The 15,799-nt window shown below is 50.7% G+C and overlaps 1 protein-coding gene across 1 annotated transcript; it reads left to right on the top strand.

Moving 5' to 3' along the window:
- The first annotated feature begins 12,228 nt into the window (after positions 1-12,228).
- On the top strand, positions 12,229-12,708 carry LOC139838173 (F-box protein At3g59000-like). The gene has a single exon (XM_071827545.1). It carries the CDS (start codon positions 12,229-12,231, stop codon positions 12,706-12,708), a length of 480 nt encoding a protein of 159 aa, XP_071683646.1.
- Positions 12,709-15,799: the final 3,091 nt, after the last annotated feature.

Below are 15,799 nucleotides of genomic sequence, written 5' to 3'. Positions count from 1 at the left end.
ATGGAACGTAGCTCTATTGCGTCCTTTCTACTCTTGAAGTTGTGGTGTAAGAAGTTCCTTTTTTGTACCTTATATGCTATGAATAAAAGATGCCGGAACCTTGAATAAATCTCGGGGACTACCCCAATAAGGTTGCATGTAACTTGTTTATTTTTTCAGTTTACCGGTTGCTTATTGAATGTATTTTCTTTCCGGTTTAGTAGTGTGCTAAATCCTACCGGAGTCTTCGACTCTGCTGCTGTCCGCAAACCGGCTTCATGGCAAGCAAGATAAACCGGTAGGGGATAAGCACATGAACTGCGAAAAGGGAGAGCAGGAAAGAACAATCCGGAAAATTTAACTAACCCTGGTTAAACCGGTTTTTTGCAAAATTTCAAAGTTATTTCTAAGTTCAAGAAGATGCTTGTTTGGTGAAAGAACCTTGTGCTCATACGCCAAAGAACGCCCGAGAGAAGGCAGGCGAGCCAAGGCAAAAGAACCAAGTGTGCATCAAGTTGGATGCGGAAACAATTTGGAAATCTTTGCAGTGCAAGATAAAATCAGAACCAAAAGCAAATGTGCTAAAGCAAACTTAAGATAATTAGCTACCGGTATAACTTACCGGCATAAAATGTTGTGCCACAACCAAAACCAGACTTAAAGTTTTACATCATAAGCCCCGGCATACCGGGGCAGAATTTAACAAGCATTGTTTTAAGGTAAACAGGACCAACAGATATATCAAAGGCAGACTTTCAGTGGAAGATCATCAGGCAGCAGGAGCTTCCGGAGGAGCATCGCCAGCATCAGCGTCGTCCAGGAGCTCTTCCTCGGCTTCATCCTCCACCTCATCAAGATAATCTTTGACGTCAGGAGGGGGAGGGATGAAGGTGCGCATGTCGGCGTACTCCGCAATGTGGTACGCGCGATCCTGCCGCTTAGCGGTGAGGATCGGGTCCAGATCGGTTTCTGCGCCTTCGCGCACGCCGGTAAGGGCGTCCAGGTTCAGCTCCGGGTACCAGGAGCAAGCGACGCGGAGGGCGGAGTCCGCCCCAGCGCGAGCAGCAGAGCACTGCCACTCGCGGATCCTCCTACCGGCGCCCTTGAGACGGTCGCTGATGAGGGAGAAGGTATCCGGCACCTCCTCGCCAGGCCATAAAGTCCTGAAGAGCTGGGTAGCTACATCAGGGATGTCCGATAGATTGCGGTCTATGGCGCGCATGTGGGACACCCGCGCGTTAAGCGCGACCAGATGGTCGTTGGGCGTCCATGGCACGGTCAGATCCGCTCGGCCTTGGTCCTTGCGGCGCGCGTCAACCTTCTTGACAGCGTACTTCTGCGAGTCCGGAAAGAGGCCTGTGCGAAGAAAGAAAAAGGTTAAGACAAAGAATCCGGAAGAAAAAGAGACCGGAAAGAAAAGAATCCGGAAGAAAAAGAGACCGGAAGGAAAGATAACGAAAAGAAAATGGGAGCGGAGGAAAAAAGGCTCGTATGCGGTAGTCAGAGTATGTAAAAGAAAAGAACTCACGGTAGGCAAGTGTGTCGGTTTGCAGGATCAACTGGTTGCATTCCTTATGCTCCTCCTCCAGCCGCGCGGCCTTCTCCTCAGCACCCTTCCGGGCCTTGGCCAGCTCCTCCAGCTCAGCTCGCAGCACCACTGTGGCGTTGCTGGCGTCCTCCAGAGCCTCGTCCATCTTGGCCGCTGCGTCAGCTTCAGCGGCTTTGAGGGCCTTGGCATGGTCAAGCCCCAGCTGAATGAGCTGGGACTTGAGCTCCTGGTAGCTGGCCTTGTGGGCGTTCAGCTCCTCCTGGTGCTGCCGGATGAGCTGGTCCTTCTCCCCTGCAACCGGAAAGGAAGATGTTAACAAGGTTATGCTAGTAAAAATGGAAAAGAAATCAAGTTCAAAGGAGAAAGGAGAAAATCGTACGTTGGGCGACGGCGAGCTGCTCCTTGAGAGCATCGATGGAAGCTTCCGGGATCACTGTTAAACAGAAATTGTAAATGTCAGAAGGAAAAAAGGTTTCCGGTAAAAAGATGCCGGTCGTACAAAGTTACCTTGGCACTTATCGTGTGCCGCAGCGAGCTCCCGATGCTCCCATAGAAGCTCCTCGAAGAGGGCCTTCCGAGCGTCAGCCGTGAGCTGTTCAAGAAAAAGAAGAAATGAGTTAAGTTTTGCGCTAAGAACAAAGTTCTTAACCCGAAACTCGGGGACTGGCAGTGCCGGTTTTGCGCGTTTTTAAGATAAGTTTTGCGCTAAGAACAAAGTTCTTAACCCGAAACTCGGGGACTGGCAGTGCCGGTTTTGCGCGTTTTTAAGATAAGTTTTGCGCTAAGAACAAAGTTCTTAACCCGAAACTCGGGGACTGGCAGTGCCGGTTTTGCGCGTTTCTAAGGTAAGTTGTGCGCTAAGAAGAAGGTATTTAACCCGAAACTCGGGGACTGGCAGTGCCGGTTTCACGTTAAGTTTTTAAGTTGAGTTTTGCGCTGAGAGCTGCGCTCTCATCACAAAACTCGGGGACTGGGAAGATAGACAAGAGAGAAACCGGCATGAAACTAAAGAAAAGATAGAACAAAGCCGGAAACGAAGAAACCGGTAAAGATTGAGAAAAGTTAGTAAAACGTACCATCAGATTGTTCGTGGCATCGTACCACGCGCTGTCGAGCTCCTTCACGGCGTTGCGGAGCCGCATGAAGTGCTCCTCGGAAGACCGGTCCCCGACAGGGTCAGGTGCCGGCAGCCTGTCCTTGCCCAGGCCGCGGGTCGCCGGAGTCATGTCCGCGGCGTTCCACTTTTCGGCGTAGGGCAGGAGATGCCCAAGGTCCCGGCCTTGGCGTTGGAACTCAGTGATACGGCCAAGAAGACCGGTGGCCTTCGTGGCGGTATCTCTGGCGGCCTTGGAGACGTGCAGCACCAGAGGCTGCTGGCCGGCGGAAAGGGCGCTGGAGGCCGTCGCCTTCCCCTTAATGAGCTTGGAAGTCTTGGGCGGCGGCGCGGAAGGGGCGGCCCCGGAGGTCTTGGGCGGCGGCGCAGACGGAGCAGCCTTGGAGGGCTTGGCGCGAGGAGCGTTTGGCGGTGGCATGAGGATGGTTCGTGGAGAAGGGGGAGCGCTGGGCGCGTCACCCGATTCGGGGCCTTCCGGCGCGGAAGATTCCGGCGCGGAAGTTGTAGTCTTTTCAAGGACGGGTGGAGCCTGAGGCTCCGCCCGCCCGGCAGCTTCTTCTTCTCCGGCGCCGATGTTGCTGGCGCCGGTGTCCTGGTGTTCAGGGAGAAGGGAAAAATCCTCCTCCGTGCGGTGATCTGACGATGAAGGGGCCGCACGCCCCGAATTTGTTGTGCCCCCCGAAAGGGAGGCAGAGGTGTTGCCGGCACCAGATGGTGCCGGGCTTGAGCGAGGAGGAGGGGTTGAGGTCCTTGCGGATCCCTCAGAGCCCGATGGCCTTGGGCCAAGCTTGAGCGCGGGGCTGAGAAAAAGAAAAGACAAATGGTTGAGAAAAAGCAACCGGAAAAAGAACTTGGCAAAAAAGAGGCAAGCAAGAGAATAAGAAACTTACCCGGAAGCAGTTGGCATCGCCTTGCGCCCGTAGCGGCGCACACCCACTTCCTTCTCCCCCACGGGCTCGGTCCGGAAGCGCTTGGAGGGAGGAGCATGGCTGGGGCCGGCATTAGAAGCCGGCTGCTTGTTCTTCTGGCCCTGGGCCATGAGTTTGTCCACAAATTCAGAACCGGCCTCGGCGCGCAGGGGCGGCACGCGCTCGTGGATCTATAAGTTGAATATGGCTAAGAAGCAATTCGCAAGAAAGCAATAGCTGTAAAGTACAGGAAACCGGAATCATCGGAGGTCCCGGTTGGCTCCGGCGGGTCCCGGCCAAGGCGCGCTGCCGGAGTCTTGCCCATCTTCAGATCCTTCCAAAAGATGTAGGGGTCTGGGTCGAAGGAGTCAAGGGCGCGCTTCCGGCAAGTTCCTCGCTGCTCTGCTTGGATGAGGGGGAAGCGGTCCTTGGCCTGAAACAAGATAAAAAGGAAGGTTAACAAAAGCAGAAAGTTACCGGCAAAAAAACAACCCCAATTGCGTAATCTCTTACTTCTTGAGTCGGAGGGTTAGTAGAGCTGAGGGGAAGGAGGCCCCATTCCCAAGCAAATGGCATAGCAGTTTGGCAAATCTGCTTAGCCTTGCGAACAACATCCTTCTTGCTAAGGGGACGGCCTGTGATCTTGGTAGGATCGCCAGGGCCATACATCTCGCTCATCCTATGCGCACGGCGCTTCAGAGGAAGCACCCGGCGTGAAATAAAGGTGCGGATGATATCATCAGAGCAGATGTTGGTCTCCTTCTTCAAAGAAGCCAAGAAGCGTACTACCCGGTTGGTTTCGGCGTGATCCGTCTTCGGGTTGTAGCTCCAATTGGTTCTGCTAGGGGGCCCCTCTTGGTATGGAGGAAGGTCGATAAGATTGGCGCGGCCGCTGTTCTTCACATAGAAAAAAGTTCCTTGCCAGGCGCGGCAGGACTCGAGGCCGGTAAACTTAAGAAAAGTGCTCCCTTGGCGGGAGCCAACGATACAAGATCCGCACTCCACGGGCGGCTTGGGCTTAGGGATTTCCTTGCCCTGGACGGAATTAATCCGCAAATTGAAGAAGCGGGCAAACGTCTCACGAGTGGGACGAATGCCGATATAGGCCTCCATGAAGGTGGCATAGCAAGAAAGATAGAAGATGGCGTTGCCAGGAAGGTGGTGAGGTTGGAGTTCATAGAAATCTAAAAACTCCCGGAAAAAAGGGGAGGCAGGAAGGCCGAAGCCGCGCTCAAAGTGAGCGAGAAAAACAACATATTCACCGGCTTCGGGGTCCGGTTCGATTTCGTCACCAGGAATCCGGCAGGTAACTCCTTCCGGAATCCGGCGGGACCGGTATAACCAGTCGATCTCAAACTCAGTAACATTGGAGCCCATCCAGGCTCCGCGGGTGATTGGGGAAGGCTCCTCGCCGGAAGATTGGCTGGAGCTACTAGAGGCTTGGCCAGAGCTACTCGCTTCTTGGCTACCGGAAGCTTGGCTAAAGCTACCGGATTCTAAATGGCCGCCGGACTCTTGGAGGCTACCGGATTCCTGCTGGTTGCCGGAATCGGTCTCCATCGGATCTGAAGCCGTGGATTCGCCGGGAGATTGTCTACGGCGCTTAACAGATAGAGAAGAGGAAGATGCGGAGGAAGACTCCTCGTCAGACATTGGATGGCTAGGCAGAAAAACAGGAATCCCACACTTGAACCCCGCGTGAAGATCTACGAGTAAGAAGAAAACCAAAGAAAAAAGAGGAAATAAGAACACCGTAGGGCCAAGATCTGAAAAGCAAGCAGATGGCGAGCAAAACGAAATTGGTACCAACCTTGAGCGCCGCGGTCGCTGAGGGAAGCGTTTGCCATTGGTGGAGCGGACCTGCGGTCGCCGGCGAGCACCGTCGACGGCGAGGCGGAGAAGCTCGCGAAGAAGCGCGAATGCAGCGGGCACGGTGAAGGTGCTGCTGGAGATTCCCGCACTGCAAGGTCCGGCGGAAGCACGGCGTAAGTTCGCCGGGCGCCGGAGCTTGAGCGAGCGACGGCGGACGGAGAGCGGCGGAAGCGCAAAGGCAAGGAGCACTGTGCGCGAAGAATGGGGAATGCGAAGAAGATGAAGAAGAAGGGGCGGTTGTGCTTATAAAGGAGAGAGAAGGTGGGCAGAAAACCGCTGGGCCGCGGCGGTTCGCCTCGCGGCCCGCGACGGTTCGCGCCTTGGGCCGCCACGTGGCGAAGAGGTACACGCGAGAAAAGGGGACGCCACACGGAGGCACACACGGGATCCAAAACGGCTAGTGGGATTCGCAGCGGTGCATTTAATGAGCGCGCGGGAGCCGAAGCGAAAGGACAACTGACACTGGCGTGGCAGTTAACAGTGCGCATGTCACTGACAGGCGCGGGGCCCGAAATATTCTCGACTTCGCCGAGGGAGGAGTAAAGACACGTGATACCGGGAAAGAGAGATGCCGGAACGTGCCTTGCAAAGAGAAGAAAAAGAACAAGGGTAAAGGTGCCGGAACCAAGCTCAAGGCATGAGTAATTAAACCGGTATCTTAAAAAGATGAAAACCTGGCATGGTCTGTAGGATAGAATCCTCCAGGCTATACCAGCTTCGGGGACTAATGTTGGGGGGATAACCCCCGGTATGCCAAAGGCATGCCAAACCGGATGGTTTGAGCCATCAAGATACCGGTTTAACGTTCTTACCGGAAGCCTGGTAGGAATTTGGGAAAGCAAAGCTAAGCCGGTTTCCCCAAAGGGGTATGCCGGAACCCGGTAAAGAAGATACCGGAAAGGAGGGCCTGTCGGCAGGACTGGTCAAAGATTCTCTTCAGAGCAAGAAGACAAGGATGAGCTAAGCAAAGTAACTTTATTCAGAGCCCTGGCGCCAAAGAGAGAGGTGACGGAGAAAGAAGCCGGAGGACGTCAGCCTCCCTGATTAAAGAGGACCCCGGCGTCATCCATGATTAAAGTAGCTTTGTAAAATAGTTTGTCCAGTCAAAGATGCCATTAGGGTTTCTTGTTCTGTAAGCCACCCTCTCCCCTATATAAGGAGAGGGGGTACTGCCTCTTACAGGCGCGAGACTACAGAAGGAATTAGACGACAGAACTTGTAACCGTGTTGAGATCAATGAAGCTAGCGATCTAGTAAAGAGTTCTTCCTCTTGTCTCTCTTCTTGTATACCGGTCTCTGGCTGTGTTCTTGAGGAAAGCATCCGGAAGTTCTTCCCATCTAATCGCAAACCCTCCCCCGAATCCTCTTGCGTCCATTCGGCCCCAGTATAAGCCATCCTATGGCATCTGTCTGTTCACCACGACGACAAACACAATGTAGCCACGGTAGTCACCAAGGGAGTGTTCTTGGCAAAGCCTTGTCTCCTTCCTTGGCTAGTGTGTGTACGGGTGTGTTGTGTTGAGAGAAACAAGAGAGAAAGTGAGTGTTCAGAGGTAGAAGAAGAAGATAGGGGCTGAGAGATTCAACCCCAACACGCTAGCTGGTGATTCAATAGTGTTGGTCCTCCGTCACTTGGCTAAAACATGCGCAGAAGCTAGCCGATGTATTGCTTCTACGTGCTAGCTAGTACTAAAAGAAGAACCGTAATTGTATGGAGGATAGAGTGTAATCAACTTATACGTACTTCAGTATTACTATAGCTTGCTCTAGCTATTAGCTAACTAGTCAGCATTTAGAGCAAGTTCAGTAGTATAGTCAACTGATAGCTATAAGTAATATGGCACATCATTTATACCTAACATATAGCTAGCATGTATAATAGTTGACTCTAAAAATACACTACTTTTTATTAGTACATGGTCCACTATTTAGTCTCACAAAGTGCCTAGGAGCACGTGCTAGAGCTGGCTATTGCATTAGAGTCCAGCCACCTTCTCTCATTTTCTCTCTCCTCCAACTAAGCACATATATTATATTTAAATCCTTATAACCTGCTGACTAAGCCTTATTGTACTTGTTCTTAGCAGTGTGGCAAAAGACGATTGTGTTATAGACTTGTAGTTCACCCACGAGCTCGACACACAAGAATAGTATGTGTTCGCATATTTCGTCCATGGATGGGAGAGTACTGCTAATGACATATGGGGACTCCTGTCAACAGAAGTGATGGCGAAGTCGCCTTATAAGGAGAGTACGTGAGTTGACGTGTTTTAGAAATGGATGGCAAAACCATGCTTAAGTGGGGTAAGAGTGGGCACAAGTTTTGCTAAATAGGGTAAACCAGAAGAATTTCTACTAAATGATGTAATTGTTGTCACAAATGACATACTATATGAGGTAAAAATTGGAATTTACTCTTTTTTTACTCTGGGTGCACATATCAGCTTCTCATGCGCGCCATCAGCATCAACATCGGCTTCTCCTCTACGTCACCAATAGCAGCAGCAGCTTCTCCTTTGCACAAAAATTGAATCTGTCAAAATCTATGGTTTCTACCAGACCTCAATTGTACCTCGATTGTACTCCTCCGTAAGTGAAAATGGTCCTCTTGAAGAAGACAATATGAAGATACTGGATAAATTTTGGGGCTTGGATTCTAAACTAGCACCAGCATCGGTTGTGTAGAATAGCACGAGCCGGCATACAGAGTCATCTGCACTGTGGCGACTTGTTAGATTTGAATGTAGTAATTCTGGGATCAAATTATGTGTGAATGAATGAATTTTGTATGGCAGCGGCTACACAATGGTCAACCCCTATTGGGCTTACCGGGTGGTCCGTTTCGACAACCCATATTTGAGAAAAATGCATTTTCACCTTTCCCGAAGCGGCAATCCTGGGTTGGAATGGACGCAAAAACAATGATAGGCCCATGTTATGTATCTGCCACTCCGAGACGCGAGCTGCAACAAGTGATCCTACCTAACCAGAAATCCCCTGATCGGGGTTCCTTCTTCCTCCCCTAGCTTCTCCACTGCCGCCAGCGACAATACAAAAGGAGGGGAACCCTAATACATCCATGATTGAAGTGAGGGAAGTAACACATCCATCTGGGGCACCTCCCTGCAAAAAGTAACACAATTGCATCACCTTCAACTGGAAGAGGCCAGCGGAGTAACACATGTAAAAAGATGACTAAATCTAGTGCCAGATTAACCTAGATCTTTCTCTTGTTGTTATCTTGCTTTTATCACATATGTTATGATCTATTGTACTAGGATGAAACTCATATGTTCTTGCAAGAATTACATGTACACTACGGAAAATTTCTCAACCCTTTCCCCAACAATGTTACAGGAAATGGAGGCTTTCACGGGCTTGCGGGGAAATTTTTCCGAGATGGAGCTTCCGAAGATGTCCTAGGGCGTGTGCACCAAAGACATCTTCGAGAAGCTCCGCCATGCACCATCGCCGACCCCCTAGGGCTAGTGTTTGAGCGGTCAGCCCACCCTCCCCTAGGGTTTTGGCCTGCCCCCTTTATTCGGCTGCCATATGGTGGCATAATTAGGGGTATTCCTATTTTTTCTATATTTTATAATTTAATTCAACTAATTAAATAGTAAAACATATTATTAAGTCTCCGAATAATACCTTGACCTTGAACTTATTTCGATAACTCTGCGGAACAATTCTGGTGTTCTCTCTCTTTTCTCCAACGATCCCGAATATATCTCAAAGCGTCGTATATCCTTAAGTGTGCCACCTTATGGGTTCGGGAATACACAGACAAGATATAAACGACTATCCGATCGATGAACATCAGGGGGGTCATGAAAACCATAACGGTCGACTATACGAGTGATGCCGCCTTGGCAGATCAGGCCGAGTCGGAAGCACATGTCGAGGTGGAGCTCCTTGCCGACGGTGCAGGTGGGGATGAACCAGTGGCGAAAGAGTGGAAAATCTATCGCGTTCTAGAGGCGAGGGACGGCGACGGAAGATACGAAATAGCTGCGCGGGCAGGTAGGCGGGCCAAGAAGGTTACATAGAAATTGCCTACAAGGCCCACATATGCAAAGCAGGTAGGCCGCGACACCACTAAATGTTTTTTTCGGGGCGCGACTTGGCCTGTGGAAGCCTGCGTCCACTTCCATCCGGATTTGGTTACCGAGTAAAATACCGTGGTTACCAACAGGTAACTGGAATTCTCAACCCTCATGGTAAATGAGTTATCAGCTAACAAAAATTAGTCCATTTGAATTTTGTTCGTATCTGGGCCGGTTAGTTAGCCCAACCAAAATTGTATTTGTTTCTCCTCCACTATAACCCCATGACCAAACTCATTTTTGAGTTTGAAATTCAATTTTTTTTTAAAAAAATCTCGTTTATTATTTAACAAGTTATCTCTGGTAACTATTTACCGAAAACCGAGGTTCCCTCCGAGATTTTTTTGTAAACCGGTATGCAAAACCTTGCTGCGCAGGCAGGTAGCCGTGCAATGACATGAGTGACTCCGTAGACACGGGGCCACGGTAGTCCAACGACCTGAAGTTCGACACGTCGTTGTTGACAGACTTGAGCAGCAACAGACAGGGACGAAGCTAGGAATGAAGTATAAGGGGGCAATATTAGTAGAGGGGGCAGAACTATCTGAAATCACATAAATAAGGAGCTGCCATGGCTTGTGTTCAAAGGAAAATCATGAGCATAGGCAGGGCCGTCGAGGAGGGCGTGAGAGCTGTGCGACAACACAGGGCCCCCAAAATATTGGGGCCCCCAAATCGCAAGACACACTAGGTGTAGGGACGAGCACCCCAGGTCCCTGGTGGTGGAGAAGGGTTCTTCGCCCCACGCCCCCACCCAATCCATACGTTGCCTCCATTCTACGGTAGCCCGGCGGAGCATCGCCGTATCTGTTCTTTTTTCTCGAGCGGAGGCGCCATGGATGTCGACTGAAGCTTTCCGTCCAATGTAGAGAAGATGATACTCTTTGTGGGCCTGGAGTCGTGTATGGGCTTAAGTGATAAAGCCCATCAAACGATGTTTACTTGTTGTGCTAGCACATTCTGCAGCCTTTCACTTGTTTGTTTGCCTAAAAAAAAACTTTGTTTTGTACGCGATGATGTTGCTCAAGAAAAATACCACATGTACCGCTCCTTTCTAAAGAAAAACGTCCTGCTCCTCTTGTTCAGTTCGTTCTCCATAACACCTCAAAATTAAAGTTTCATATCGTACAAGGTAGAACTAACGTGGAATTTCAAGTTGACAGTTTCTAAATTTCCCATATTTTTTCGTGTAGTCATATTTCATGGATCTTGAAAACCTAATACTTGTTGACTAGATCAGCATATATTAATTATAAATATGTTTTCATAAAAAAATAGGTCTCCTTTTACAACTCGCACTGGGGCCCCAAATTTCTGGAGACAGCCCTGAGCATAGGGGGGCTACGCCCCCCTCGTCACCCCTTGTCTCCGTCCCTGGCAACGGAGGGTGAACCTGCGGAGGCATTTGTGGAGGACAGATACTCGGGTGAGGAGGATGGATAGTAAGCTGTTAAGTGAGGCGGTTGATGTCCTCCGGTGTCATGCCGACGAGGCTGGGAGAACTCGCAAATTCGTAATCAGCCTTTAGATGTTACTCCTCCTATCACGGCTGCAGCCGTGATGTGTAGCCTCTCAAGGAACGACAAGTTGACGATCTCTGGTAGTTTCAGCCGGCAGTGGCCGGCGCATAGTGTCCGAAGGGCCGTGCACGGGAAGATCCTTCTTGGGAGGATGTATGACCACCCTCTCCCCCACCTCTTATTCTCCTCATCGTCAGATTTGTCGGAGACGTTGCCCACCTCTTCTCCCTCGCCGCTACGAGTGATGCCGCCTTGGCAGATCTGGCCAAGTTGGAAGCACATGTCGAGGGGGAGCTCCTTGCCGCCGTACCGCACCACGTGATTGAACAATTGGTCGACCTGGAGACGGTTCCAGTCGTGGCAGTTGTTGAAGGCGAAACAAAGTTGGCGGAACGACACGTTGGTCCTGGCGCAATAGCGGCGGCGGCAAAGAAACGCGGAGCCGACACCGTCGAGGAGAGCCCAGCTCCAGCTCTTCCTCTTCGGGGCGTCGAAGTAGAAGGTGTCCCAGTTGGTGGCCCTATAGCCCACTCGCTCATCCAACGAGACGGCATGGATGTTGCAGACGATGTGGCGCCACCGGCGTGGCAGCGCGGTCGGCCGTACTTGTTATGGAGGAAGAGAGGATGTGGGCATGAAGTACGGGAGGTCGCCCAGGCCATCTCCGCACCCCGGCGAAGTCATCTCGATCGCCCGATCGCCCCGTCGTTTGGATACGAGCCGATAATTATGCCATTGATCTGTGAATGGTTGAATGGTTGCTGTCATATTCTCTACCTCTCGGTTTAACAGACTACAGGTAGCTTAAGATAAAGTTTAATCATTAATTTGGTCAACAAAATATGAATTATATGTCTACAAAATCTATACTACTAGATTCATATTCAAAAAAATTAAAATAATATAATTTGTTAACATATATTTTATATTTAGTTGACCAAAATAATGACCAAATTAATTTTTTAAACAACCGTGCGCCTGAGACGAAGAAAGTAGTACAAATCGTCCGCCGAGCTGCAATAACCGACTCTGATCTCAAGAAATAAAAATACAACAACCGACTCAAAAATAATTAAATTACTACGTGATTTGCGGGACCGGGAGCGAATCAGGAACTTCTACAACTAGATCGTTTGATCTCGGCCGGCTAGGTAACGCATCGATTGTTCGACGTAGGAAGATGGCGGCGTCGCACAGGCAGGGCGGAGACCGCCTGAGCGCTCTGCCCGACCGAGCGCTCCAGCACGTCCTCTCCAACCTCATGTCCGTCGAGGCCGTCCGCACCAGCGTGCTCTCCCGCCGGTGGCGCGACGTGTACGAGACCGTCCCCGTCGTCGACCTAGTCGACCGGCGCCGCCGCAGCTTGGACGAAATCCGGATCTGCTTCGCCCACCAGGTGGCCAGCGCCATCCTCTGCAAGGGAGCGGAGACACCCATCCGCGCGTTCCGCCTCACCATGTTGCACCCTCCGACCGACCAGCTGGACCAGTGGATCTCTACCGCTCTCAACTGCGGCGTCGAGGACCTCGAGTTAAAGCACATGTACTTCCAAGACGAAACCAACACCAACATGTACCACACGCCGCCCCAGATGTTCGGTTGCCGCACGCTCCGTCGCCTGTGCCTGACCAACTGGACGCTCCATGTGCCGGCAGCGTAGACATGCCGTCGCTGGGGACGCTCTGCCTTGTGAACATCAGTGACAGCGGCGGGATGCTGCAGCTGCTGCTCTCGAGCTGCCCACGCCTCGCCGACCTTAGGCTGGAGGAGTGCCCAGGCATCAAAGATGGGATCGCGGTCACCAGCCGATACCTGCGGAGCTTCGCCATGATCTGCTGCCACAGTGCCGCCGGCGTCGAACTGCAAACCACCTGCCTGCGGTCGCTGCACTACCAAGGCGACCTTCCTCGTTCCGGGTCGTCCTTCATTGTGGTCGCAAACTACCTGACAGTCGCCGCGGTGAGGATTGGAATCTGTCAAGACGTCTCCGGCAAAGGACCGAGGGAAATTGCTCCGGTGATGAGGCTCATCGGGAGGTGCAAACTCCTGAGGTATCTTGACATTTCCTTGCGCCCATCCATGGCCTACTACAGCAGCTTGCTCACATGCGTCCTGCGGGAACTACCCAGCCTCAGGCAGCTGGGCCTCCATGGCTGCTTGCTCACCGATCATACCGTCCGGTCCATCGTCGCTTTGCTTCTCAACACCAAGGACCTGGAAGTGTTGTCTCTGTTACCTCTGGCTCCGAATCCAAAGATTCCACAGGACACGACTCCATTGTATTTAACCGATAGTGATTCAGATACCGAGTCAGAGGACAGCGCCGCCATCAGATGTACACCCAACGGTCGCGTCGACTGTAGTGGCCGGGTACCTGAGAGTTTGTGGCGGACGCACGTTCGATGCCTCGATCAGAAAGTGAGAAGAATCAGCATTAGAAACTACCAAGGACTGCCAGTCGAAAAGATGCTTGCAAGGTTTCTGCTTTCCAGGGCTGCCAAGTTGGAGGAATTTTCAATCAAGCTAGCAGCTGGACTTCATCCACAGCAGGAAGCACTTGCAAGGGAGCTAATATCTTGGAGACGGAATCACCGTACCAAAATAATTTGTAACTAGACTGCAGCAAAAGATGCTGGCACTTGTAAGATCTGATAACAAGTACAGTATTTTTACTTTGGTTTTTCTAGTAACACCATATATAAATAATTTGCTGGAATATTTTCATGTTAAGTATGAGTATACTATCCAAACTAGGACCTAGAGAGAGGTTAATGCTGCGCACGTCATGTTTGTATGCTCTTACCTTGCACTAGACATATAATTTTAGAATATACAAGAAGACCAAATAAAGCTATGCAGTAATCTTAAGGCACACAGCTATATATTATAGGATAGAAGAAGCAAAATAACACAATACATCTGATAGACTAAAACATGCATCTGATAAAGTTATTGGCACATTTAATTTCCCAGGCAAAACAATTCTGAATGTGTTACAATGGGATATACAAAACTATCTATGCACTGCGTGTCAGAGTTGGAACAAACAAACAAAAAATTATAAAGAAAATGTACTGTTTAAAAACACTAAACTTGTTGAAAAAAAAAATCTAGAATATGCAGTTAAGAATGTCGTAATTGATCCAATAAATCCTGGTATTACTTTAGGAACATAATTCACCTACTGTCGAGATCAGTTCCTACTAGCATCAGAACCTCAGAAAGCCTATCAGGAGTATACATCTGCAAAGGCAAACAAGATTAATGTCCTGAAACACTGAGATCTTACTGAGATACGATACTAGAAATAAACTAATTGAGCTACTCAATCATAATCGTGTGAACAGGATTGATGAATATGGCATGCCAAGTTTGCTGAAATAGGATACCAGCAACAGAACTAATCAAAGCTACTCAATCATGAGTGATGTGAGCAAGATCTTATGCAAAATCAGTTGACCGAGGAGAAGACAAGTATGCTTATTCAGATTGGTATTGGCGATTCAAATAGCGGATCTAGGGGCGCTGCGACTCCCTCCCCCTCACCGGTGTCTTCCCGTTGGGAGGGTTTGTGCTCTGCACCATCGAATGGGGTAGGGGTGTGTCGGGGCAGGTTCCGGGCTATTGCAGAGCTCGCGGAGGAGGAAGATGGTGACTGCTCCGAACTCTCGGGAGGGGACGCATGGAATCACTTGGAGGACTGCTCCTCGGATTCGAGTGGCTGGAGGAGGCCATAGGAGTAAGGGTGTGTCTATGTCTCAGTTGATTGAGATTTTCTTAAGTCTAAGTCACCTCAGAAAAGTGCACCTGCAGTTCAAAGAAAAGTGTAACTTGGTCCACTTGCACATTTCTGGTAGAAAAGTGCAATTGCACTTTTTTAACAAAAAGAATGCAACTCAAGTACTTTTTTATAAGTGATTTAGACTTAAGAAATTCTCAGTTGACTGCGACATAGCAAAACGGTAGGAGTAAATCACCTTGGGGTTTATTGAACAGGCGGTGGAGATGCCCCCGATGGGCAAGGCTTCAGATTTTTCTTCGGGGAGTGGCTCCCGATTCTACCGCTTGGGTGATGTACGGCGGGTGGTGGGCTAGGTGGCATCTCCTAGGCCAGAGCATCGCTGGATGTCACTGGTGGAAACGAACCCGTTGTCCATGCTGGGGGAGGAGGCCCAAGTGGATGTTGGGCTCCGCTCGCAGGCGGGTCTGTTGTTGGGCCAGCTGGCTAAGGGTGGGAAAGATCCTAGCTTGGTTGCGCATGGTCTGGGCCTTCCTAGTTGCTGGGCCTGACGAGCCATCCCACTAGGATGGAAGGAAGCCCACGTATCGCCTGCCTCACATGGCTCAGGATACTGAAGAGATCGGCCAATCCTGCTTTACAGCTAGAAACGATGAGGTGATTTGGCCCAGTCGTCTCTTTTCGCTCCCTCACTCGCTCACCCACTCCACCACTGTTGTCTAGATCCTTCACAGAGGTGGCAGCCATGGGCGGCGGTGGCGAAGGTCGGTGAGGATGTGCTTCTTCAGGAGGGCCGCGCCAGATTGGATTCTCGGCGAAGAACTTGGCCTTCGATGGCGCGAAGCCATCCCAGACGAAGCTCGCGAACAGTGCAATGACACCACCAAGCTAGGCAAGGTGGTAGAGAGCCCCGACATCTTGGGCGCCGCCCTTCTTGCGGCAGCACGCCAGAGCGCGCGTGTCGGGGCCCGGGGCAGGCTGATTGTGGCGACGGACTGAAGGAGCTTGTACA

This window comes from Lolium perenne, chromosome 3, assembly GCF_019359855.2.
Source record: "Lolium perenne isolate Kyuss_39 chromosome 3, Kyuss_2.0, whole genome shotgun sequence".
Taxonomy (NCBI): domain Eukaryota; kingdom Viridiplantae; phylum Streptophyta; class Magnoliopsida; order Poales; family Poaceae; genus Lolium; species Lolium perenne.
The sequence above is the reverse complement of the archived record's forward strand: the minus strand, read 5'-3'. Positions and strand labels throughout refer to the sequence as shown.

Bases quoted from the DNA above. Each gene is read 5' to 3' on its own strand.
- LOC139838173 (XM_071827545.1), top strand. From the start codon at position 12,229: ATGGCGGCGTCGCACAGGCAGGGCGGAGACCGCCTGAGCGCTCTGCCC.